Source organism: Carcharhinus amblyrhynchos, chromosome 10 (assembly GCF_965287045.1).
Source record: "Carcharhinus amblyrhynchos chromosome 10, sCarAmb.v2.hapA, whole genome shotgun sequence".
Lineage (NCBI taxonomy): Eukaryota > Metazoa > Chordata > Chondrichthyes > Carcharhiniformes > Carcharhinidae > Carcharhinus > Carcharhinus amblyrhynchos.
The window spans coordinates 32,180,288-32,205,954 of NC_137333.1; the positions used below are offsets into that span (position 1 = coordinate 32,180,288).

General features: G+C 43.7%; 1 protein-coding gene across 4 annotated transcripts in view; it reads right to left on the minus strand.

Annotated features, from left to right (window-relative positions):
- The window catches only part of myo16 (myosin XVI), a 427,405-nt gene that overhangs the window by 152,553 nt on the left and 249,185 nt on the right, over positions 1-25,667 (minus strand). For all 4 annotated transcript variants that reach the window (XM_080196876.1, XM_080196874.1, XM_080196875.1 and 1 more), the window contains 4 exons: positions 16,211-16,328; positions 14,367-14,438; positions 14,121-14,262; positions 6,338-6,410 (listed from right to left, as the gene is read on the minus strand). In XM_080196876.1, coding sequence (XP_080053002.1) covers positions 6,338-6,410; positions 14,121-14,262; positions 14,367-14,438; positions 16,211-16,328 — 405 coding nt within the window. The remainder of the gene's footprint in view (positions 1-6,337; positions 6,411-14,120; positions 14,263-14,366; positions 14,439-16,210; positions 16,329-25,667) is intronic.

Here is a 25,667-nt window from a genome sequence, read left to right on the forward strand (position 1 = left end):
CTGCCTCCCTGGAGCAGGGGTACAGGATGTTTCAGAAAGGGTAGAGGGAATTTTAAAGGATGGAGGGACTGAGTCTGATGTGATAGTGCACGTAGGAGAGAAGGATGTAGGAACAAAGTGCAGGGGGGACATATGTAGGCAGTTCAGGGAGTTGGGGGCTAGGCTGAAATGTAGGGCCTCCAGGGTGGCGTTCTCTGGGCTGCTGCCGGTGCCTGGGGCTAGCAGGGCTAGAAATAATAAGATACTCCAACTAAATGCGTGGTTGAAGGATTGGTGTAGGGCAGAGGGTTTTAGATTCGTAGACCACTGGGAAGTCTTTATGAAAGAGGGGCAAATATACAAGAGGGATGGGGTACAGTTAACTGGGAAGGGCGTGCATATCTTAGCTGGAAGGTTAGCTGGAGTGTTTCGGCAGGGTTTAAACTAATATGGAGGGGGGGTGGGGAGGTGGACGGAACTGGGATTGGGGATAGGGTAAGCCCGGAGGGTAGGAAGAAGGATCGGATTGTTTCTGAGGGTCTTCGGTGCATGTGTTTCAATGCTAGGAGTGTGACTGGCAAAACAGATGAACTGAAGGCAATAATGTTCGAAAGGAAGTTGGAAGTGGTGGCGATGACAGAGACTTGGTTAAAGGAAGGGCAGGACTGGCAGTTGAATGTTCCTGGGTATAAGTGCTTCAGGCGTGATGGGGGTGGGTCGCTGAGAGGTGGGGGAGTGGCGTTGTTAGTTAAGGATTGCATCATAGCAGTGCAGAGGGAGGGAGGTATAGAGGATATAGGAATCGAGTCGCTTTGGGTGGAGTTGAGGAATAGGAAGGGAGATGTTACTATGTTGGGTGTGTACTACAGACCGCCCAACAGCCCGAGGGCTGTGGAAGAAGGGATAAGCAGGGACATTCTAGATAAGTGCAGGAAGAATAGGGTGGTGGTAGTGGGAGATTTTAATCTCCCCGGGGTAGATTGGAAGGTGCCGAGATCAGAGGGTGCTGACGGGGAGGAATTTGTACAGTGTGTAATGGAAGGATCCCTGGAGCAGTATGTGGATAGCCCGACCAGAGAGGGGGCTATACTGGACTTGGTTCTGGGGAATGAGCCTGGGCAGGTGGTTGACGTTGAAGTAGGAGAGCATGTGGCTAACAGTGACCACAACTCTGTCTGGTTTAAGATATTAATGGATAAAGATGAAGCCTGTCCTAAGGGGAGGGTGTTAAACTGGGGGAGGGCTAGATACAACCGGATTAGGCAGGATCTTAAAGATACGGACTGGGGTAAGCTGTTTGATGGCAGGTCGACGCTGGGTATGTGGGAGTCTCTCAAGGGAAAACTAAAATCTTTGCAGGAAAGACGTGCCGGTCAAGAGGAAGGATGGGAAGGGTAGGATTAGAGAGCAGTGGGTAACTAGGGATATTGAGGACCTGGTCAGGAGGAAGAGGGAGGCGTACATTAGATCTAGGCATTTGAGGAGAGATAGCGTTAGAAGAATACAGAGAATGTAGGAGAGAACTTAAAAGGGGCATCAGAAAGGCAAAAAGGGGCCACGAAATGGCTTTGGCGGGTAGGATTAAAGAAAATCCTAAGGCATTTTACTCCTATGTTAGAAACAAAAGGATGGTTAGAGGGAAGATTGGTCCTCTCAGGGACAGAGGAGGGGAACTATGCTTGGAGCCTGGGGGAATGGGGGAGATCTTGAATGAATACTTTGCGTCGGTATTCACGCAGGAGAGGGGCCTGATGTCTGGTGCTGTGCTTGAGGAGTTTGAGGATCCGTTGAGGGAAATAGTCATCACGAGGGAAGAGGTGTTGGGACTTTTAGACAGTATAAAGACGGATAAATCTCCGGGGCCTGATGGCATCTATCCCAGGCTGCTAAGGGAGGTGAGGGATGAAATTGCTGGGCCTCTGACGCAAATCTTTGTCTCTTCTTTGGACACAGGTGAGGTCCCAGAGGATTGGCGGATTGCAAATGTAGTACCGTTGTTTAAAAAGGGTCAGAGGGATAACCCAGGGAATTATAGGCCGGTGAGCTTGACTTCAGTTATAGGCAAGCTAATGGAGAGGATCCTCAAGGATAGGATGTATGAACATCTGGAGCGCTGCAATCTGATCAGGGATACGCAGCATGGCTTCGTTACAGGGAGGTCGTGCCTTACGAATCTAGTGGAGTTTTTTGAAGAGGTGACAAAAACGGTTGACGAAGGACAAGCCGTTGATGTCGTCTATATGGATTTCAGTAAGGCGTTTGACAAGGTCCCTCATGGTAGGCAGATAGAAAAGGTGAAGGCTCATGGGATACAAGGCCAGGTATGTAGATGGGTGGAGAACTGGCTTGGGAGGAGGAGACAGCGGGTAGTAGTGGAAGGCTCCTTTTCCAATTGGAGGCCTGTCACCAGTGGTGTGCCGCAGGGCTTGGTACTAGGACCTCTTCTGTTTGTGGTATATATTAATGACTTGGAAGAGGGGGTAGGTGGTGTGATCAGCAAATTTGCTGATGACACTAAGATGGTTGGATTGGCGGGTACTGAGGAGCAGTGCCTGGCAATGCAACAAGACATAGACAGGCTGGTAGATTGGGCAGATAGATGGCAAATGGAATTTAATCCGGAGAAATGCGAGGTGATGCACTTTGGCCGGAATAATGTGGAGGGGAGTTATACGATAAAAGGTAGAACTATCCGGAGTATAGATACGCAGAGAGACCTGGGGGTGCAAGTGCACAAGTCCCTGAAGGTGTCGGTGCAGAATGTGATGAGGAAAGCGTATGGTATGTTAGCCTTCATAGGAAGAGGTATAGAATATAAGAGTAGGAGTCTGATGTTGCAGTTGTATAGAACTTTGGTTAGGCCTCACTTGGAGTACTGCGTCCAGTTCTGGTCGCCGTACTACCGGAAGGATGTAGAGATCCTGGAGAGAGTGCAGAGGAGATTTACCAGGATGCTGCCTGGTATGGAAGGGCTGTCTTACGAGGAAAGATTGAACGAACTTGGGCTGTTTTCCCTTGAGAGACGTCGGCTGAGGGGGGATCTAATAGAGGTTTATAAGATTATGAAGGGGATAGATAGAGTAAATGGTGGTAAGCTTTTTCCGCTATTAAAAATGGATAGAACGAGGGGTCACGGGCTTAGGGTGAGGGGGGCTAGGTATAAGACAAATATTAGAGGGCAGTTTTTCACGCAAAGGGTAGTGGGGGTGTGGAATGCACTGCCGAATAAGGTGGTGGAAGCAGGCACGCTAGGGTTGTTTAAGAGTCACTTAGACAGCCACATGAGCGGGCTACATATAGGGGGATATAGCAGGCCTTACTAAACATTGTAGGCTTGGGATTACGTTTAATAATGAATTTTTTTGTCTCCACAGGCATTTAAGTCCAGCAAGGGGCATGCATGCGGCAGGTTGTAGTGGGCTGCTCTTGGATGTTGCTTCGGGAGTTGCCTATTGCTTCATGTCGTTAGTGTGCTTAAACTGGACCATCTCGAGGGCAACATGACAGCTCAGAGACTATCTCTGTTGCTGTGCGGACACATGGATTTGGGCCTGTGTCTGTGGGAGTTTGCACGTTCTCCCCGTGGTTGCGTGGGTTTCCTCCGGGTGCTCCGGTTTCCTCCCACATCCCAAAGATGTGCTTTTAGGCTGATTGATTGGGTACTAAATTGTCCCTATATTGGACCTCCCTGATCCTCGCACATTAGGCGTAGACTAAAATCATGAATAGGTCACTGAGACAGTGGGACGGCGGCGCGGGCTCGTTGGGCCGAAGGGCCTGTTTCCCGTGCTGTGTTGTTCTTTGTTCTTTTGTTCTTTGTATCTAGCCCTTCGAGCCTGCCCCGCCATTCAATAAGATCATGGCTGATCTGTTGTGGCTCAGTTCCACTTTCCCGCCCTCTCCCCATAACCCTTAATCCCCTCGCTTATCAAAAACCCATCAACCCGCGTCTTAAAAATATTTAGCGAGGCAGCCTCCACCACCTCAACGGGCAGAGAATTCCAGAGATTCACCACCCTTTGAGTGAAGAAGTTCCTCCTCAACTCCGTTCTAAACCGCCCCCCCTTTATCTTGAGGCTGTGCCTCCTAGTCCTACTGTCCTTTCTGAGCGGGAAGAGTCTCTCCACCTCTATCCTATCCATCCCGTTCATCATCTTATACGTCTCAATGAGATCTCCCCTCATTCTTCTAAACTCTAACAAGTACAAGCCTAGTTTATTCAGCCTCTCCTCATAGCTCAACCCCCTCAACTCCGGTATCAGCCGAGTAAACCTCCTCTGCACTCCCTCCAAGGCCAAAATATCCTTACGTAAGTGCGGCGACCAAAACTGCACACAGTACTCCAGCTGCAGCCTCACCAATGCCCTATACAGCTGCAGCAAGACCTCCCTACTTTTATATTCAATCCCCCTCGCTATGAAGGCCAGCATCCCATTAGCCTTCCTGACCACCTGCTGCACCTGCAGGCATTAGAACCGGTCATTAGAACCGGTTCTGGGGAAGGTGTGCCTGAGCAGGAATAGAACCAACGTCCTTGGGGGAGTGTTTGCTAGTGCTACTCGGGAGAGTTTAAAGTAATGTGGCAGGACGATGGGAACTGATGCAGGAAGCCAGAAGGAAGTAACGTGGGGACAGAAACAAAAGGCAGTAAGGGGAAAAGTGGAAGGCAGAAAAAGCAAAGACAAAAACCAACAAGGGCCACAGTAGAGAGTACAGAAACATTGGAGAACTCAGTGAATGGGTCAGTAAAGCTAAGAGAAATAAAACACAAGGAGAGTGTACTGATGCCTGGAAGACAATAGGCTTATAAACAATAGGCAGCATGGTTTTGTGCAGGGGAGGCCATGTCTCACAAACTTGATGGAGTTCTTTGAAGAAATGACAAGAAAAATTGACCAGGATAGGGCAGTGGTTGTTATATACATGGACTTTAGTAAAACCTTCGATTAGGTTCCTCATGGCAAGTGAAGTCATATGGATCTGAGGTGAGCTGGTAAGGTTGATACAAATCTGGCTTGGGCATAGAAAGCAGAGAGTAGCAGTGGAAGGCTACTTTTCTAACTGGAGATTTGTAACAAGTGGTGTTCCACAAGGATCAATGCTGGGGCTTCTGTTGTTTACTATATATGTGATTTGGAGGAAAATGTAGGTGGCCTGATTAGTAAATTTGCAGATGATATGAAAATTGGGGGAATCGTGAATAGTGAGGATTGTCAGAGGATACAGTAGGATATAAGTCGGCTGGAGACCTGAGCCAAAAGATAGAGGTGGAATTTAACCTGGACAAATGTGAGGTGATGTGATTTAAAAGGTCTACTGTAGAAGTAAAGTTTACAGTAAATGGTAGAACCCTTAGAAATATTAGCATACAGAGGTAGCTAGGTGTGCAGATTGACAGTTCCCTGAAGGTGGCAACTCAGGTGGACAAGGTGGTCAAGAAGGCATATGGCATGCTGGCCTTCATCGGTCAAGGCATTGAGTATAGGAATTCGAAACCTTTGGTCTTATACAGTTGCAGTATTTGGAGTACTGTGTATAATTCTGGTTGCCAAGCTACCAGAAGTATGTTGATGCACTGGAAAGGGTGACCTTTCAGTCTTGATTTTCTAATTTTTTTGGGATGCTTTCTGTGTCTTTTGTGCATGTGTTCCAAACAAATGCTAAATTTTGGTCAAACTATCAAAATATCAGATTAGAGTTGAGAGTTAGCAAATGCTTACACACCTAATGATAGTCAACTTTAATAAAACCTCTTTTGTTCAGTTCCTCTCACTATTGCTGCGATGAATCTTGTTCAAGGCAGCTGGAAAATTTAAATTCAGTTAATTAAGTAAAATCTGGAAGAACATTTGGATTGTTGTAAAAAAAAATCAATACCCCTAAGGAAAAGAAAACTACTGTCTTTATCTGTTGCATCTCCAGATCCATAACAATACTGTTGACTCTTAATGTTCTCTGAAATGGATTAGCAAGCAACTCAGAAACAATAAAGTATAAGAAGAGTAAAACAAAATGGACTACTCAATGTCACACTTTACACTGGATACAGCAAAGGCACAACCAATCTAGTCAACCCTGCAAAATCTTCCTCATTTACATCTAGTGACTTGTGCCATAATTGAGAGAGCTGTCCCCTGACAAGCTTGGCATAGTAATTGTCACAGATTCAGACTTGCATGAGTTCATGAAATTTCCCTGCCAAATTCTATTCTGCAATCTTCCTTGCCCTTTATTCTGTCTCACACTGATGAGCTATTGCATTGTAGTTTAATGTAAAGCTTTCTTGCGTTTCATTCATCACTCGTAACTTTGGGAACTGTGTCTCAACTGTTTTCGCTCCATTCATTAGGACTCCCACCTGTTCATAGGCATTCTTCTGGAATTCTTCAAAACCAAAGATATCTAATATCCCAATTTCAAGTGCTGAGTTCCTGTGAACGTAAGAAAGCAGAGGTGATACATGAAGACACCAATAATCGCTGGAAGGTCAATAATGCCAATGATGACAGTAGTGTGGGCCTCACACATTTGGCTAAGGTGATTTTTTTAAATAAAACAAACAAATAGGGGACTTTTCTGTCCTGCTGACAAAGAGAATTGTGAGCAATATTTATGAAATTCTAAAAAATCTATTGAAACAAATTCATGTAATCTTGCTGCAAGAGTGACTAAAATTCATCATGGCTTAAGTCTCCAGGATGTTCTTAATGCAATTATGCAGGGTATGATATTATTCTGCAACAGCTTATAAAAGTGGCATTTCTTGCCTTGATTAAAAGTAGAGTAGGAATTCTCTCTGTGTTGGTAACAGGGTAAGTCTAATTGATTTGGTACATTGAGCACAGACAGTTAAGCTGTGAGACTCAACCCAATCAAACCTTAAGGGTTCTTCAGGACAAGAATAGCAATGTATTGGGATTTTCCTGTTGCTTGAGAAGCTGGGTGGAATTTTACAAGAATGCTTCTAAGTGTCTAGCTAGTGTGAAAATGAGGGAGTTCCTGATCCATTTTTTGAGTGAGTTTTCATGCCCAATCTTATGTACTTAGCCTTGAAAAACTGCTGTTTCTAGCTGCTGCAGGCAGTAGCTAGCCTTAATTCACCAGCCAGGCTGTAGAGGGAGCTACTGTGCATGTGCAGACCTCTGATACTGCACATGCACAATTGCAACAATAGGGGTCTGGCAGACAGTGAGAAAGCTGTCAGGCCCCTGCTACAAACTCCACCCCCCTCTGCAATGTGGGAGCCCTGCAACTGATCATGAGTCCCACAATGCATGGACATCTAGCTCCCGCTGTGCAGACCGATCGCTCCCCATCGCCTGAGCCAATCGTATTTACAAAATGTGTAGCGCCCCACCCCCCCAATCTGATCATATCTGCATAGTGCGAATGCCCCCCTCCCCATCCAATTGGGCCACCCCTTCATACTCCACCCCCATTGGCCCAGATGATTAGGCTCCGGGCTCACTATCTAGATGCAAACAACTATTTAAATTAATTTAAATAAATTTTTCAGCCTCTCGCTCATTTCCAGTGAGAGGCTGACCTCACTTGAAATCTGGCTCTTGTAAAATTGCGAGAGCTGATAAATCAGGCGTTTTCCTGATTTCTCAGCTCTCGCACAAATTTACTAGCTCGCTCTGCCCATTGAAGGTGGGGGGGGGGGGGGGGGGGACAAGCCGGTCAAAAGAGCTCCTTAATGTCATTCACTAGCTTTCCGAGTGCTGCTGCTCCTTTGTCAGGTGAGTGGGAGTTCTGTTCACAAACAGGGCATATAAAGAGACAAACTCAATTTACAAAATAATGGTTGGAATGTGAGTCTTTACAGACAATCAAGTCTTAAAGATACAGACAATGTGACTGGAGACAGGGTTAAGCACAGGTTAAAGAGATGTGTATTGTCTTCAGACGGGACAGTTAGTGAGATTTTGCAAGCCCAGGCAAGTCGTGGGGGTTACAGATAGTGTGACATGAACCCAAGATCCCTGTTGAAGCCATCCTCATGTGTGTAGAACTTGACTATTAATCTCTGCCATGTGACATCAGCCAAGTTCCGCACACATGAGGATGGCCTCAACCAGGATCTTGGTTCATGTCACACTATCTGTAAGTCCCATGACTTGCCTGGGATTGCAAAATCTCAGTAACTGTCCTGGCTGGAGACAGTACACATCTCTTTAACTTGTGCTTAACCCTCTCTCCACTCACGTTGTCTGTACCTTTGAGACTTGATTACCTGTAAAGACTCGCATTCCAACCATTATTTTGTAAATTGAGTTTGTGCCTTTATATGCCTGTTTATGAAGTAAACTCCCACTCACCTGACGAAGGGACAGCAAGCATTCTGAAAGCTAATGAATTTTGTTACCAAATAAACCTGTTGGACTTTAACTTGGTGTTGTGAGACTTCTTACTGTGTTTACCGCAACCCAACAGCGGAATCTCCACGTTTTAACTTGGAACTGCAGAGATTGCTAGCTGTTAGCAATTATATTGTGTTGTATTTAATTCTTTTAACTGGCAAAAATTATGCTAAACATTTTTGTTATATTTTAAGTAAACTTTGTTTGATAAAAGCTTCCTAGTAGGTCACTTGAATCATACCTGCAGTGAAATACATTGGCCTGGGTCTTAACACTGGCAATAATAAACTGGCAGCCCATTTCATACATCACCTAAATTTATTTTCCATTGATTTCAATTGATGGAATGTAAAATAGGATAAATTTTTTCTCCTTGACTTTGTTTAAATTGCTGAGTTAAGAGTGTCAATTAAACACATCCATACATTAATGTGCCAATATCACATGGCATGATGTCACCTTATTCATTTGCATAATATAACAATAGTTATGTTGACCCAAAACGAGTGAATTTTTTTCAAAGTAATACAATATTTATTATTCTGATAATTATCAGAAGAAGACTACGAGAGGACACAGGTTTAAGGTGCTGGGGAGTAGATACAGAGGAGATGTCAGGGGTAAGTTTTTCACTCAGAGGGTGGTGAATGAGTGGAATTGGCTGCCGTCGGTGGTGGTGGAGGAAGCGAACTCGTTGGGGTCTTTTAAGAGACTTCTGGATGGGTACATGGGATTTAATGGGATTGAGGGTTATAGATAGGCCTAGTAGGTAGGGATATGATCGGTGCAACTTGTGGGCCGAAGGGCCTGTTTGTGCTGTAGTGTTCTATGTTCTATGTTATCGTGTCAGAGGTGATCCATATTTAGATGTACAAATTTTGTGTTGTGTGATCACCTCAATAGCTCAAACTGAATATTTATAAAACAACAACTGATGTCTGTAGAGTAAAGGATTAACAGTAGCAATAGCTATAACAAGTGCATAAGGAGCTATGTAACAATGCTGTCACAGAAGAGAATTTGGAGAATCTCAAAGATGAGCAGCGGCTCTGTCCTAGTACGTAGTTGAGAATGAAAATAAAGATTACTTTGAAAAAGGGTCTTTGCCTCCAACCAAATCTCTTAGTAAGAGTAAGACGCACAACATCTTCCAAGATGAATGAGGATAATTTTGTACAAATCAAAATTAAAAAGTGGGGCTATAAAAAAAATTGTTGAGGACATGGGTTTCATTAATAACAACACATACCATATCTGGTACAGAAGAAAAAATGTAAATTAGTTGAAACTCCTCTTTGATTTTACATTTCTAGGGTCTAACTATAAAAACTTGCACCAAGAACCTGGAACAACATGACCATTGCTATTGTAGGCAAAGCTTTAAAACAATAATTTTTCCTGTTTTTGTTCTGGAATTTGTGTTTTGTGTCTCTAACCATTAAGGACGCACAAGAAGAACTGTAAGGCCAAACATTAATGTTTAAATTGTGGTCCAGTTTGTGTGCTTTAATCTACAAAATACAAAGCAGACAGAATGGGTAGAAGTTAATATCTGCTGGGTGGGTATGCACCAGACTCAGTAACTCATTAAATGATGAGTGATGATGCTGGGCGTGTATCCGAATATCATCGCACATTCGCATGATATTTCAGTTGGAGAGTGCTGGCCCTGATCTGCACATGCACACTGACAGTTATGCTGCTTGTTGAGGGATTAAATCCCACTCATGAATACTTTATGTGCCCCGTGCTATTTCAAGCTTGGGCATGAGAAGCACGGGTGGGTGGAAACAACTGTCTTTAAACTTTTTGTATTCCAGGGCGGGATAAAAGGGGAATGGAGCAGGTGCTGGATGTGGAGTTGGGGGTTTCAGGGAGTGAGTTGGGGTGGTGCTTTGGAGTTTTGAGAGAGTGTTTTCTGTGTTGGTCTCAGCACAGTATAGAGCTCTCGGGACATTGCCGTCTTCTTGCTGGCCACTGGAATTCCCTTCCCCTCCCCTCCCACCAGCTCTGGCCATTCTGCAGGTAGTGATGCCTTTATAGCCTCTGCATGCCGCCTTTAGACTTCACGGTGGGTCGCCATTGGACATAACATTCACTGCGTGCTTGTCCATTGTGGCCACAAGTTACATTGGCTGCCAGTTAAGTGGTCAGCCAGCATAATGGTGTGATTTTGAATTGATTTCGCTCAGACCGAGAATGGCAGTCACATCTGCTTCTGCCGCTACGTGTGGATGTAATACATGAAATTCTGCCCTGCAGGTTATGGTAGTCGAATCATTATGTGCAACAAGAGTTCAAATATCACAATGGTAAGTTTGTAAACTGATTTCAATTAAGTCTCGTACTTGGTAAGTAGCACTAAAAGCTCATTTTGGATGCTATTGGGTGGCGGGGGGGGGGGGGTGCAATTTTCTAAAAGGCGCTGAATTGGTGGGAAAGCTGTTCTAGATCACGACTGTTTTGTCAGTACAACTTCAGACCTGAATCTCCCTGCTCTGTGCACTGCCGAGGTCACAATCGTGAATCTCATTTAAAACTCAGGAGGCAGGGCTTATTCGTGCCAGAGTCTGACAGCTCTGGAATTCTGCACATGCGCAGTGGCCCCGATCTGGCAGTCTTCCCGTTTGCTGGCCAGCTCAATCACTGGACAGCCCAGAACTCCCACAGTGCTGCCCCTCCAGCACCCCCCCCCCCCCAAGGCCTGACCGTGGCCCCCACAACAATTTCCGAGCCAGCCCTGAACACTTATAAGAACATAAGAACATAAGAAACAGGAGCAGGAGTAGGCCATCTAGGCCTTTTATCTCCCCCTGGAGCACCCCGAAGTCCAATCCAGCCCCCCTTCCCCCCCAGTAGTGGTGATCCTCCCCACCACCCTCACCCCAGCAGACACCCCACCCCGCTGGCCCTCCCTAGGGTCAGGCCTCCTCCCAGCAGACCACCACCCCTCCCACCACCACCAGCCTACCCTGATCGTTGGCCTCTCTCTAGCCCAGGCCGATCCCAAGGTAGCAGGACCTCCCAGACCCACCAACTGCCCATAATAGGCCCCACCCCTTTGGCACTGCCCAATGCCCAGTGGCCAGTGCCAAGATGCCCCCTGGGCATTTTGCCCTTGGGTAGTGCCTGGGGCACAGGCTGGCACTGCCAGGGTGACCATCCCCATGGGGCACCACCACCCGGCCGTCCGTCCCCCTGGGGGTGCCCTGATTGCCCCTTCACTCTGGTGGGGTCTCCCACTAGTTCCCCAAACATGGGGAGCCACTTTAAACCCCGCTGGATTGAAGTACTCCTGATGGGGTGGGGGATGCAGTCAGGCCCGGCAAGTTCCATGTTGGGCCAGATAATAACATTTAAAATACATGTAAAATATGTTAAAATATATTACATAAGAACATAAGAAATAGGAGCAGGAGTAGGCCATCTAGACTTCAAGCCTGCCCCGCCATTCAATAAGATCATGGCTGATCTGTCGTGGCTCAGTTCCATATTCCTGCCCTCTCCCCATAACCCTTAATCCCCTCGCTTATCAAAAACCCATCAACCCGCGTCTTAAAAATATTTAGTGAGGCAGCCTCCACCACTTCAACGGGCAGAGAATTCCAGAGATTCACCACCCTTTGAGTGAAGAAGTTCCTCCTCAACTCCGTTCTAAACCGCCCCCCCTTTATCTTGAGGCTGTGCCCCCTAGTCCTACTGTCCTTTCTGAGCGGGAAGAGTCTCTCCACCTCTATCCTATCCATCCCATTCATCACCTTATATGTCTCAATGAGATCTCCCCTCATTCTTCTAAACTCTAACGAGTACAAGCCTAGTTTATTCAGCCTCTCCTCATAGCTCAACCCCCTCAACTCCGGTATCAGCCGAGTAAACCTCGTCTGCACTCCCTCCAAGGCCAAAATATCCTTACGTAAGTACGGCGCCCAAAATTGCACACAGTACTCCAGCTGCGGCCTCACCAATGCCCAGTGCCCCAGGGGTCGGTGCTGGGGCCTCAGCTATTTACCATTTATATAGATGATCTGGAGGAGGGAACCGAGTGTATGGTGTCGAAATTTGCTGATGACACCAAGATTGGTGGAACGGCAAATTGCGTGGAGGGTGTGGAGAGTCTGCAGAAGGATCTAGATAGGCTGGGCGAATGGGTCAGGAACTGGCAAATGGAATTTAATGTTGGCAAGTGTGAGGTGGTCCACTTTGGTAGGAATAATGGTAGGAAGGACTATTACTTATGTGGCGAAAAACCTATTCAAATGACTTGCCTCACTTCCCACCGGTTCTCTGCATGTTCCCAACGGTGCCATTTTCTTCCGGTTGGGAGATGTATGTGGGTCATAAGCACTCACAGGGAAACTGCGAACCGTCCAACATGTGCATCTCCCGACCCGACCCACCGGAGAAGTTGCAGGGTCGCAATGGGAGAATCAGGCCTAATATGTGGGACTATGCTGTACTGATTCCAACTTTTTGGGGCAACTAGTGATGGGCAAAAAGCAGGGCCTTGCCAGAATCACCCACAAACAATTATAAAAATGACAAATATTATTTTTTATATTGTAGATGAGTAATTTTTTTAGTAATTTAATTTCATCCTAGCAATTACGGGGTTAGCTTTGATGACAAGAAGGCAGATTACTACCTTAATGGCTGTAAATTGGAAGAAGGAAGTGTGGACTTGGGTGTCCTTGTGCACCAGGTGTAGCAGGCAGTAAAGAAGGCAAATGTAGGTTGACCTTCATTGCAAGAGGTTTTGAGTACAGGAGCAGGGTTGTGTTGTTGCAGTTATAGAGGGTCTTGGTGAGGCCACATCTAGAGTATTGTGTGCCGTTTTGGTCTCCTTTTCTGAGGAAGGATGTTCTTGCTCTCAATAGAGTACAGCGAAGGCTTACCAGGCTGATTCCAGGGATGGTGGGACTGATGTATGAGGAGAGATTGACCAGGGTAGGATTGTTTTTACTGAAGTTCAGACAAATGAGGGAGGATTTCATTGAGACTAATAAAATTAGAATCAAATAATTCGTACAGTGCAGAACGGAGGCCATTCAGCCCATCGAGTCTGCACCGACCACGATCCCACCAGCCCCTATCCCCATAACCTCACATATTTGCCCTGTTAATCCCTCTAATCTATGCATCCTGGAACACTAAGGGGCAATTTATCATGGCCAATGCACCTAACCTGCACATCTTTGGACATTTAAAAGGACTAGATAGGGTAGATGTAGGGAGGATGTTGCTGATAGTGGGAGTGTCCAGAACCAGGAGTTACAGTCTGAGGATTTGGGGTAGCCCATTTAGGACGGAGGTGAGGAGACATTTCTTCACCCAAAGAGTGGTGAGCCTGTGGAATTCTTTACCACAAGAAATAGTTGATGCTATAACATTTAGTGTATTCAAGAGGCAGCTAAATATAGCACTTGGGATGAATGGGTTTAAAGGTTATGGGAAGAAAACAGGATTAGGCTATTGAGTTGGACAATCAGCTATGATAGTGATGAATGGCAGAGCAGGTTCAAAGGGCCAAATGGCCTCCTCCTGCTCCTATCTTCTATGTTTCTATGACATTAGGACTGAAGTAAGCATTTAAACCTGGCTGAGTTCTAGTTGTGTGAGAGAGATAAGATGGATTGCAATAGCATAACTTCCAGCTCACCACTGATGAAGCCTTGAGTATAAATTTCTTTTCTCAAATGTTTTGTATTTAGATTAACAAAGACTTGTGATTTGGCTGAGGACAAACTTAGACAGAAATATGACAGAAACAACAACACTTACCCATCCTTGTCATCCTGGCTCTGGAGGTAACAATTAATGTTGTTCACTAAGAAGCTAAAAAGACGGCTGTAAAGTGACTTTGCCAGAAGGTCCCGGTACACGTTCGCCACATCTACCGTGTGTCTCTTCAAAATCATATCCCCTATAGCGGAACAAAATGGAAAAAAAAACAAAGATTACTTATATTTTAAGTTTACAAAATATGATGAATTAATAAAAAAGGATTCTGTAGAGCGTGAAATTTACCTTTAAAATACTGGACATCAGATGTTAAGGCTGAACTGAGGTCATCAGCCGGGACTTGCAGAATGCCAGCCACTGAAAAACAACTTGAACTTCAACTTGTGTGTTTACCAGCTCAGTTATTATCATTTCAAAATGGAGACAGTTCAGCAAAATTAAAAAAAACACTTAAAATCTCATGTACGTTCCAGTGAAACTATGACACAGCAACAAAGCCCTGAAGGTTGCAAGGCTGGATTGGACTGATGAAATCAACCAGGATAACATTTATTCATTCTTGGGACAGGGGGCAGTGGAAATCTGAAATTTTCACTTTCAGAAGGCTGCACAAACTGAATGAACTGAAATTTTCAGGAGTAGGATGAATTGATTTTGTCAGACAAGGACATGGCGAGATATGAATCAGAGACAATTAAATGCAATTGAAGTATAGATCAGCCACTATCAGGCAAAAACAGAACAGGCTCTCAGGACAGAATATTTTACTCCAGTCCCTATGCTTATATGGCAACAGAGAGGTGAGAAGATCTCTCTCTTTTAATCCTATCCTAGAATTAATTTCAGTTCTGCTGAATCAACTCCTGGTGAAGTTGAGCCCACAATATAAAGTTCCCTTGGATATGATATAAATTGGTTTTGATCATGGGTTTTGAGGGGTCATGAGGGTTAGGGCTGGGAAGAAAGTGGGGGGAACCTCTCCTGCTGCTGGTTAAATTGAGCTTGGAGTAGAGGCAGGCAGGTAGGCGGCAAAAAAGATTTAACAAACCTTGTTTCCACCCCCCCCCCCCTTCAAACCCATTGGTGGAGCATCATGAAATTATGCCAAATGTAATCTCAACCAAAATGAAATAATTTATTTCCACATTTTACACAATGTAAAAATCATAAGATTGAGTTGAATTTAATAACAAACTTGCATATAGTATAGATTGTTTACAGCGCTACTTGTGTATTTGGGAACAGTTGAACATAATGTTGGTCCAGAATTGTATACATTGTGCAGAGTTGTGTACATTGTATAGTATTGTACAATCTGTTAGAAGCACACAGCACAAATGGCTCAAAATATAAAATTCAAACTCCTGGTCATTGATAACTAGTTGTATTCTCCAACATTTTCAGGCACCATCTTCAGAAAAACTACTGACAAATCATTTTATTTGTTCAGTGATGAAGTGATGTATAACATTTTAGTGTTCCAAGCATTTTTAATTTGTATGATTTTGATGCAGAACCTGCCTTTCAATAAAGAAAACATTTTTAAAACTAAGGCTAAGCTTTGAGCAGCTAGAAGCACTTACAGGAACCCAAACTGTAGCACTTTTTTGTGTCTGAATTTTCAATTTACACATTGAGCTGAATCACTAACAGTGACCTCAAGCTCTTGCCAGAGCGCTAAAACTACAAATCATCTAGTCTGTATGAGGCTTCCCTAACACTGAGCACAGCAATACTGATGAGGCTAGCCATGTTTACCAGCTTACATTACAACAACTACCAGGATAATTGTACACGACTATTCCTATCAAATTATGCAAACAGCATAATTTGATAGGAATAGTCGTGTACAATTATGGATTATGGCTTATGGATGGATAGGAATAACACCAACGGCAAAGGATGCTACTGCATTAGTCCAAAATCAGTGGGCTGGAAAATGCTGGAAGGCTGTGGTAGAAACCTGTCAGTTTGTCATGCTGCGTTTTCCCTCAGTGCCTGTGGAATGTTAAGTGGTGGTACAGTGTTATGTGTTGTGCTGGCTCCATCTGCTGATGTGTTTGTTATTCATCCATCCAGACACACTGTCAGACAGTAACTGGTGATTGTTTGTTCTTCAGCACACTGACCTTGTTCCAGTAATTGCACATCAGACACATATGCTGTTTCAGTGTCTGTCAGAGTCAAAAATTGGATATCCCCAAGAAGCAAGATCGCAGACAGAATCAGAAACAGGTTGTCAACTTCCTAAAATCAGAAAAACAAAACACAGTGCAGAGCATGTTTCAATCATCTATAAGTTTATTTTCCTGTTAAATTGCAGCATAACACATTTTCTGATCAGTTCTACACAGCATGTTACCAATCAGGAGTATTTTAAACCCAGTGTTGTAATTTACTAAATCAACAATGGTTTTAAGAATGAGAACTGGTTATATTAGATCACAATTTCCAAGTTGCATCACTAACATCTCTCAAATTTAAGTGACAAATACCAAAATATGTCAAAAGAAAATTGATAACTGGTTAGCTGTCTTAGATGGTTTGCAGAAATCAAAAGGAAGTCACATAAAACAAATATCCAAGCATAAATATACAATTGTCAGATCTGTCATGTGCCATTGCTCAGTGAAAAATGCAAATCTGATTTTCTTTTCTTGCGTTGCAGAAGTCATATTATTTTAAGTTGAATTATTGTTCCCTAGTATTCAATTAGTCATTCCAGCAGACTGCAAGGCCAAAGATGCTTAAAGAAACTCTCATTGTACATTTATACACAGTGGAATTCAGACAGTCAACATTTTTTGAATGTATCTAATAACATGTTACAGCAAGATCATTATCTATTTGGAAAGGTATAAAGCCATTAAGAGTCAATATTTTAACTACTGCACTTTGAGATGGACTTTTGAGTGGCCCATTCATTGTGTGGGCATTGGACAGTAAGCACATTGCTATCTGGATAACATGGGCTGTAGATCTAAACATTTGTTGGTGGATCAGCTGGGCGAATGAAAGATGAATCCAACAAATCCTCCATGAATCTGGAGCAGGCATTGGTCAACCATTCTGCTTAATGATTCTAGAAGCAGTCTTGTTGGCCTCCTTCATTATAAATGAAAATTCCCCAAAATCCATTGATTGGTTAATTCAATTGTCTTTTTTATAGCAACACCCAAATCTGTTATTACTACCAGCTAGAATTACAAGGGAAACAAGGGCGTGGGAACACCATCACTGCCAGATCCCCTCCCGAGTTACACATGATCCTTACTTGGACGTACATTGCTGTCTCCTTATTGTCACTAGGTCATTATTCTAGAACCACTGTGGGAGTTCTTACGGGGCGCAGTTCAAGATAGCCCATCGTCAGTTACTTATAAGCCACCAGAATGTGCAATTAAGTGTCAGATTCACCCTCATATTGCACATGCAAAAGAATAATATAAATAGAAGTTACATCTAATAGAGAATTGATATTGTTGCAAAGTTGGTGTTTGTAAAATTTTTTTTTTAAACTTTATTCCAATCCAATCAAGTCAAATTAAACCCACTTCAGAGTCCCAACAAGTTGGGACATTCCCGATCCAAGCTGACAAGACAGGGCTCTCACCTCCTGTCTTGGGCTTGATCTACATGATCCAAGCTGACTGGAGTAGGTGTAGCTCCTCCTCCAGGGCTTGATCTTATTTGCATCTTAGTCAAATGGCCGAGATGCCGCTTTAAAAAATTGCTTCAAATGAAGCTGAAATGTAACCTAATGACTTCAACCAAGTGCAGCATGTCAATACTACACTTGATCTTAGCCAAAAGGCCGAGTGTTTGTAAATTTTTTTTTTAAACTTTATTCCAATCCAATCAAGTCAAATTAAACCCAATTCAGAGTCCCAACAAGTTGGGACATTCCCAATCCAAGCTGACAGGACAGGGCTCTCACCTCCTGTCTTGGGCTTGATCTACATGATCCAAGCTGACTGGAGTAGGTGTAGCTCCTCCTCCAGGGCTTGATCTTATTTGCATCTTAGTCAAATGGCCGAGATGCCGCTTTAAAAAATTGCTTCAAATGAAGCTGAAATGTAACCTAATGACTTCAACCAAGTGCAGCATGTCAATACTACACTTGATCTTAGCCAAAAGGCCGAGTGTTTGTAAATTTTTTTTTTAAACTTTATTCCAATCCAATCAAGTCAAATTAAACCCAATTCAGAGTCCCAACAAGTTGGGACATTCCCAATCCAAGCTGACAGGACAGGGCTCTCACCTCCTGTCTTGGGCTTGATCTACATGATCCAAGCTGACTGGAGCAGGTGTAGCTCCTCCTCCAGGGCTTGATCTTATTTGCATCTTAGTCAAATGGCCGAGATGCTGCTTTAAAAAATTGCTTCAAATGAAGCTGAAAAGTAACCTAATGACTTCAACCAAGTGCAGCATGTCGATACTACACTTGATCTTAGCCAAGTGTTTGTAAAATTATCTGTTTAAAAGGTGGCTTTGTTTTCTCTGTACTTAAAAGAGAGATACAGATGCATGCCTTACACAGACTGAAACATTGTATCATGAGGCTAGGCAGCAGTGTTGCCAGGGCAGCTGGCTGTTTTTGAAGTTTGTCCACTCATTTTAAATTAGGCATTTGAATAACAGCAGTCTATCAGATTTCAATTTAATGCTTTGGTAACCTGTAAACTAATCCTATTGTGGGGATGTTGCTATGTCATCAGGGGGTACATGAGCCAGGTCCCAGCTCCAGAGACCCAGCCAGCAACTGCCTCTTCCACAGCTCACAGCTTGAGAGAGACAGAAAAAGAGAGAGAGAGACATAGTCCGCAACTGTCTGTGCCACAGCTAATTGCTTTTAACTCAAAACCTCATCTGGATTGAAAAGGTATGAAAAGAAAGCCTCATCTTGATAGTGAAGATAGAACAAATCAGCAAAAAAGACAGAAGATTCCAGAAGATAAAACCTGGTTACATTTTAAGAGTGACTAAGAATTCTATTTTTTTTGTTAATACGTGGGAATAGTATTTATCTGACCAGCAGTCTGTTAGAGTAGTATTGTATTTGGTTTGTTAATGTGTTAGTTAACCTCTTCACTCTTAGTTAGAGCTGGCTGGCTCTCTGGAGCTGGGAGCTGGGTTGTATACCCTCTGATGACATAACAACATCCCCACAATAGGATTGGTTTACAAATTACCAAAACATCAAATTCAAATCTGTTAGGCTGCTATTATTCAAATACCTAGTTTGAACTAATTGGGCAAACTTCAAAAACAGCCTGTTGTCCTGGCAATACTTGTTGATTTTACAGAGAGAGTCTCAGCTGGTTATTTTGATTTAACCACTAGAAGTTGCTGAAAAGCAGATTATGCTATTTCCAATACACTTTTAACAGATTATGAGGCAAGGTACTCTTCTTTGAGTGATTAGTTCTCAGAGTGGGGGGGGGGGGTCAACCTCCCTTTTATAACAATATGTGTCCTCCGTATTAAATTGAAGGAATTCAGTGAATCGTCAACAGGCCACTTTATCTTTTTTTTTGTGTCACAATGCACATTTCCTCAAATCTTCTTGGAACAAGGTCTTAAAACATCTATCTTGGGCACAGATTCTCCATAAGTGTGGCTATATAATCACGTACTCTTCCTTCTTGGAGGTTACATTTCTCCCTGTTTTTAAGAACCTCACCTGCAACCAAAACTAAACAAAGCAAAGCAACCATATTCCCAGACCACTTTGGTGATATTATCACTGTTATTATTTAATCACTCCTCCTTTCACCCAATCACAAATAATCCCCTATATTCTTTGTCTGCCTCCACCATCTTTTCCTATCACTGTAGCCACTTAAAAGCTGTTCAGCTGCAACATCTTCCAGTTCTAATGAAAAGCCATTGACCTGAAATGTCAACTCGTTCTGCAGATGTTGCCTGAACAACTAAATGATTCCTGTATTTTGTTTTGTTTCTCTAATGTATAAACTTTAATGTGCAGAGGAAGAATGCCACAAAAAACACATAAAACTGAATAGTAATACTAATAATAACAACACTTTCAACATGAGCAGATACACAAATGTATGCAGCGACATGTTAACAAAGAGAACAAAGAACAACCCAGCACGGGAAACAGGCCCTTCGGCCCAACAAGCCCACGCCGCCGCATCACCCTACAACTATTCTACCCTGCGTGTCTACGAATAGAACCCCTGACTTAGCCAGATTCAGGGGAGAATAGTGTTGAGACAGATTGCAAAGGAAGTGAATCAGGTTAAAGTCTGTACCTGGTACTTAATTAAATACAGTAAAAAGTCTGACAACACCAGGTTTAAGTCCAACCGATTTATTTGATAGTACACTCACTCACTTCCGGGTTTGTCCCTTCTGGTCTCATAAGCCGCACTACCACTGCCAGCAAAATCAGAGAACTTGACGCTCAGTCAAAACTCCATTCACTGCAGTGCGTCCAGAGAATCCCAGCTGCAGACAAGGTCAGAGAAATCTGGCCATGATCTTTTCACCTTAACACCTTTCCTGTTTATATTGTGAGCTAAACCCCACAGCACCATGGTAGCAGACACATTTCAATTCCTTGCCAATGGCTGAGAGAGAGAAACTCTATTGCCGACCTTTGTGGTGGAATCAACTGATACAATCCTGCTTGAGGGACATTGTTTCTTGAAGAGCCTGTGAAAACAACAAGGTTGTTTTTTTTCTCTTCAGTACGCCTGGCACAGGAGTTTGCCTGGGACAAACCCGAAAGCTAGTGAGTGTACTATCAAATAAATCGGTTGGACTTAAACCTGGTGTTGTCAGACTTTTTACTGTGTTTACCCCAGTCCAACGCTGGCATATACACATTGTGACTACTTAATTAAATCACATTAGCTAGTACTCCATGAGGAAAGCAGCACCTTTTTGTTTGAACAAAAACTAAATCTTTGGAATAAATTGAAATAAATGCTGCACTGTCAAAGGTGCCATCTTTTGAAAGCAGCCCCTACTCTTTTGCTAAGGGCATGTAAAGGTCCTATGACATTAATTCCATGAGGGTGTCATGGCCAATATTCATCGAATATTTAACACCATCAAAATTAGGATTATTTGGTCACTTTGCTCATCCCTATTTGTGGGCAAAGCTGTTGCATTTCCCTACAACAGTGGTAATATTTCCAAAAGTACTTTATACATTGTAAAGCACTTGGGAAGGTAATGAAATAAATGCTCTTGATGTAGGTTCTTTGGTCCTTCGTAAAAATCACCCCAATTTAATTCACAAAAATGCAAAGGGAAAAGATGCACAGAAACAGGAAAAGGGGAGATTAGGAAAGATGACCAAAGCTTGGTTGAAAAAGTTGGTGGAAATGGTCTTAAAGTTTAGAAACACATTGAATTTTTAATGCCGCTCCACTTCCTGTTCAGCAGCTGGTGTGTGAAACACCCTGAATTTGGCACTGCACTGCAATGTAAATAAGATAGTGAGTCAGCTTCCCAAGGAGTTGGAAACCACCTTATGATATGAAAGCTGAATTAATCTGCTCAAGCTGCAGATACATACTCCCAGCAGGCAAACTCCTGTGCCAGGTGTACTCAAGAGAAAAAAAAACCTTGTTGTTTTCACAGGCTCTTCAAGAAACAGTGTCCCTCAAGCAGGATTGTATCAGTTGATCAGTCGACGACAAAGGTCGGCAATAAAGTTTCACTCTCTCAGCCATTGGCAAGGAATTGAAATGTGTCTGCTACCATGGTGCTGTGGGGTTTAGCTCACAATATAAACAGGAAAGGTGTTAAGGTGAAAAGATCATGGTCAGATTTCTCTAACCTTGTCTGCAGCTGGGATTCTCTGGACACACTGCAGTGAACGGAGTTTTGACTGAGCGTCAAGTTCTCTGATTTTGCTGGCAGTGGCAGTGTGGCTTATAAGACCAGAGAATTTCAGCCCATTATTCTATCAGATAACAAGATCAAAACTTCCATAATGTAAACTCCAAGTTGCTGCTTCCGGTTTTTAACAAGCTATATTGAAGGTCATTAAGTAAAGTGAAGAGTAAGCAGAAAAGCAGAACTAGATGGGCTGAATGCAATTCAAAATCATAGAACGTTTGAGATTCAAAGGCTGGGATTTTGTTGGGACAGGAATGATTTGGAGAGCCAGCTGGCTGCCAGAAAATACTTCCCTCCGTGACTACTAAAATTCAGCAGAAGTATTTGTCAAAAGCACTCTGCATTAGGCTTAAAACACTACAGTAACATATACACTCTCATGTAATACAACACTTGAACAAACAAACATGTAGATTGGCACACAGCAGTGTGAAGACACTTGATACCAATGCAAACAGATGTAAAGTACATACAGAGTAACACCAACAACTCATTTATAATGCACTACTGATTTGTTAATGTATGCATGTGTACACAGAAAATTTACATATAGGCTGATTAGGCATGATAGCAGGAAGATCCAGAAGAGTCAATTCTTTGATTGAGTGCTCCCAGATGGAAAAGGTACAAATCCCAGGTTCATAGCTTCTAATTATCTCCATCTGAATCAATTGGAAGAAATTCAATGGATTTGTGTCTGCAGTTTTCTGATAAAAGCTCCTGTAAGCGCTGCTCCATAAATGTAACCTGTCAGCCATCTACCTTTAAACCTGTCTTCAATGAGCCTAGAAAATTCAGCCCTATGTGTGTGAAGAAAAGTTAGGTGGAAAGTTACAATCATCATATCATTTCATGGCAGCACAAGTTACAGTGTTGAAGGAAGAAACCTCCTGTGTTAAATGGAGGCAGTGTTGCCTCTGAGAGGATTGTAACTTTCCACCTAACATTTCTACACAGGTAGGGCTGAACTTTCTAGGTTCATTGAAGGCAGCTTTAAAGGTACATGGCTGACAATATGGCACAGGAAGTCTCCCTGTTACAATGCCATATTACCAGTGACAGAAACCTTAGCAGCGTGGCCACCCACCCAATAGATGGCTAATTGTTACACTTAATGAAACAGGCAAATCCTGGTGACCTCCCAGCAAGCTCAGAGGTCCCTTCTTAACTGACACTCCATTGATCATGGAAGGGGAACCAGGGTAGCAATGGCCTAGCTCAAGCACAAAATACTGCCGGTGTCCCATGACCCCACCTCCAATTGCCTGCTGGCTTCAGCTGTTCAAATATCACCTACTGGCTCTTTTGAAGGCACTTTGCCATCTCCCTCGTAATGTAGCCTCAACACCGCCAGTGGCGGTCCTGCTGAAATTACAGAGTTGCCAGCTCTCTGAATGGGTCAGCAGCTCAAGGGGACAGGCCAACATTCTCATTGCAATGGTGGTTCCAGTGGCAGTCTGTTATCGGTCACCACCAGTAAAATATTGCCCCAGATGCTGCTACGCACCAGTGCAAAGTAGTGTCTTGCTTGTACCCCAGGTGATGAAATGTCAAAGCCCAATGGCAAAATTCAGCTCACATAATATACAGGTATAAACATCATGACATACACAAACATTGCACATTACTTTTATTTTTCTTTGGGGAATGGATGACAGTGGCATCCTCACAGCTGAAGACTAAGTGTTAATAGCACATGAACTGTATGAAGGCAAACTGTGGATTGTTTAATTAACTGAGAGAAACTCTTTCATGATCCATGGAGTATCATATGGACTGTGATGCTTCATCAACCCCCAAACCTACATTTAGTTTTAATTTGATAAGATGCCATTATGATTTTTGTCTTTTGTTACAGTGGCCTTTAAGTAGTTACCATTTTAATTCGTTGATTTAGTGATTTGTTAATTTGATCTTACTTAGTCCAGAGAGAAATTCTTCCACAGCCAACGGGCACTGCAGGTGTTGGAGTGCTTCACTGGCCCCCAAAACAACGGGGGTAATTCTCCCAGCCCGTTGTGTAGCAGGGCAGGAGGCATCAGTGAAGGCCATTTCACAGACCTTCCGCTGGGCGCCCAGGCCTCGGTGCAGAGCTGATTTCAATATGTAAATTTGAATATACATCAGAATACTGGGTCCAGGACTAAAGCCTCCAGGCCTGCTAACAACTCCCCCCAGCCACCCCCCCACACTAACAGGCAACAGGTGGCCAACCTCACTGAAGAGAAGAGAGGCCACTGAGACCACCCCCAGGAGGTCAGATGTAAAGGAGTGCTCCCTGGTCAGTGCCAGCCTAGCCCACTGGCACTGCCCAAGGGGCAAACTAGCAATGCCCAAGGGGCACCTTGGCACTGCCCACCAGGCATTGGGCAGTGCCAAGGGGATGGGGATGCCGTTGTCACTCTGCATAAGGATCGGGAGCAGAGGGAAGGAGGATGGTGATCAGGGATGGCCATGTTTGGGTGATGACATTGGGACTTGCCCTTGTATGTCTGGGAGGCGAGCAATCGGAGGGGTTGTGGGGCGGGGGGGGGGAGGAGGGGAGGTGGGGAAGAGGTGTTGCAAGGTTGGCCAGTGGTTAGACTGGCCAGCGATCTGGAGGCCAATAATGCGGAGGACACTGCGCATGCGCCGATCTCGACACTGACAGATCGGCGTATACGTAAGGCCAGCTCAGCGTTATGCTGCTGGCCTCTTGGGCAGGAATAGGCCCTATCCTCTGATTTTTGAAGTGAATCATGCTAGGCCTCTCTGCAGTGCTCAGAATGTAGCAGATTCATGGGGATCCTGTGAATGTGATCTATCTGGACTTCCAGAAGCATTTGATAAGGTGAGACTGATCCAGAAGGTTAGATCCCAAGGAGTTGGGGATAGAGTAGTGGCTTGGATTGAGAATTGGCTGACTGATAGAAAACAGAGGGTTGGGATAAATGGGCCCTTCTTCAGTTGGTGAACTGTAACTAGTGGGATCTCGTAGGGTTCAGTTCCCAGGCCACAACTATTTACAATCTTAATAATGATATCCAAGCAGGGACAGAGTGTAACATAGAGAAATTTGCTGATGACATGAAAATAGGCGGAAAAGAAGGTTGTGATAAGGAGATAAAAACTTTACGAATGGATGTTGACAGGCTAGGGAATGGGCCAGAATCTGGTAGATAGAGTTTTATGTGGATGAATGTGCAATTATCAATTTTGGCCAGAAAAATAATAGGGTAAATTACAATTTAAATGGGAAACAGATTCAAAAGGCCTCTGTGCAGAGGGATCTGGGTGTTCTTGTGCATGAATCTCAGAAAGTGGATATGCAAGTACAGAATGTTATAAGGAAGGCAGATGAAATCTTGGCATTTATTGCAAAGGGTCTAGAGTATAAAAGTAGAGAGGTATTGTTACAATTGTATGAGACATTGGTGAGACCACACTTGGAGTATTGTGATCAGTTTGGTCACCTACTTTAAGGAAGGATGTGGTGGCACTGGAGATGGTTCAGAAGAGGTTCACTAGATTGATTCCAGTTAAAAGGCCTGTTGTATGAGGAGTGGTTGAGTAGCTTGGGCTTATGCTCGCTGGAGTACAGAAAGTGAGGGGGGATTTGATTGAGTTATATAAAATACTCAACAAGATTGATAAAGTAAATGTTAACCAAATGTTCCCCCTTCTAGAACTGTCATAGCTGTAGAGTAAGTGGGGGGAGGTTAAAAACAG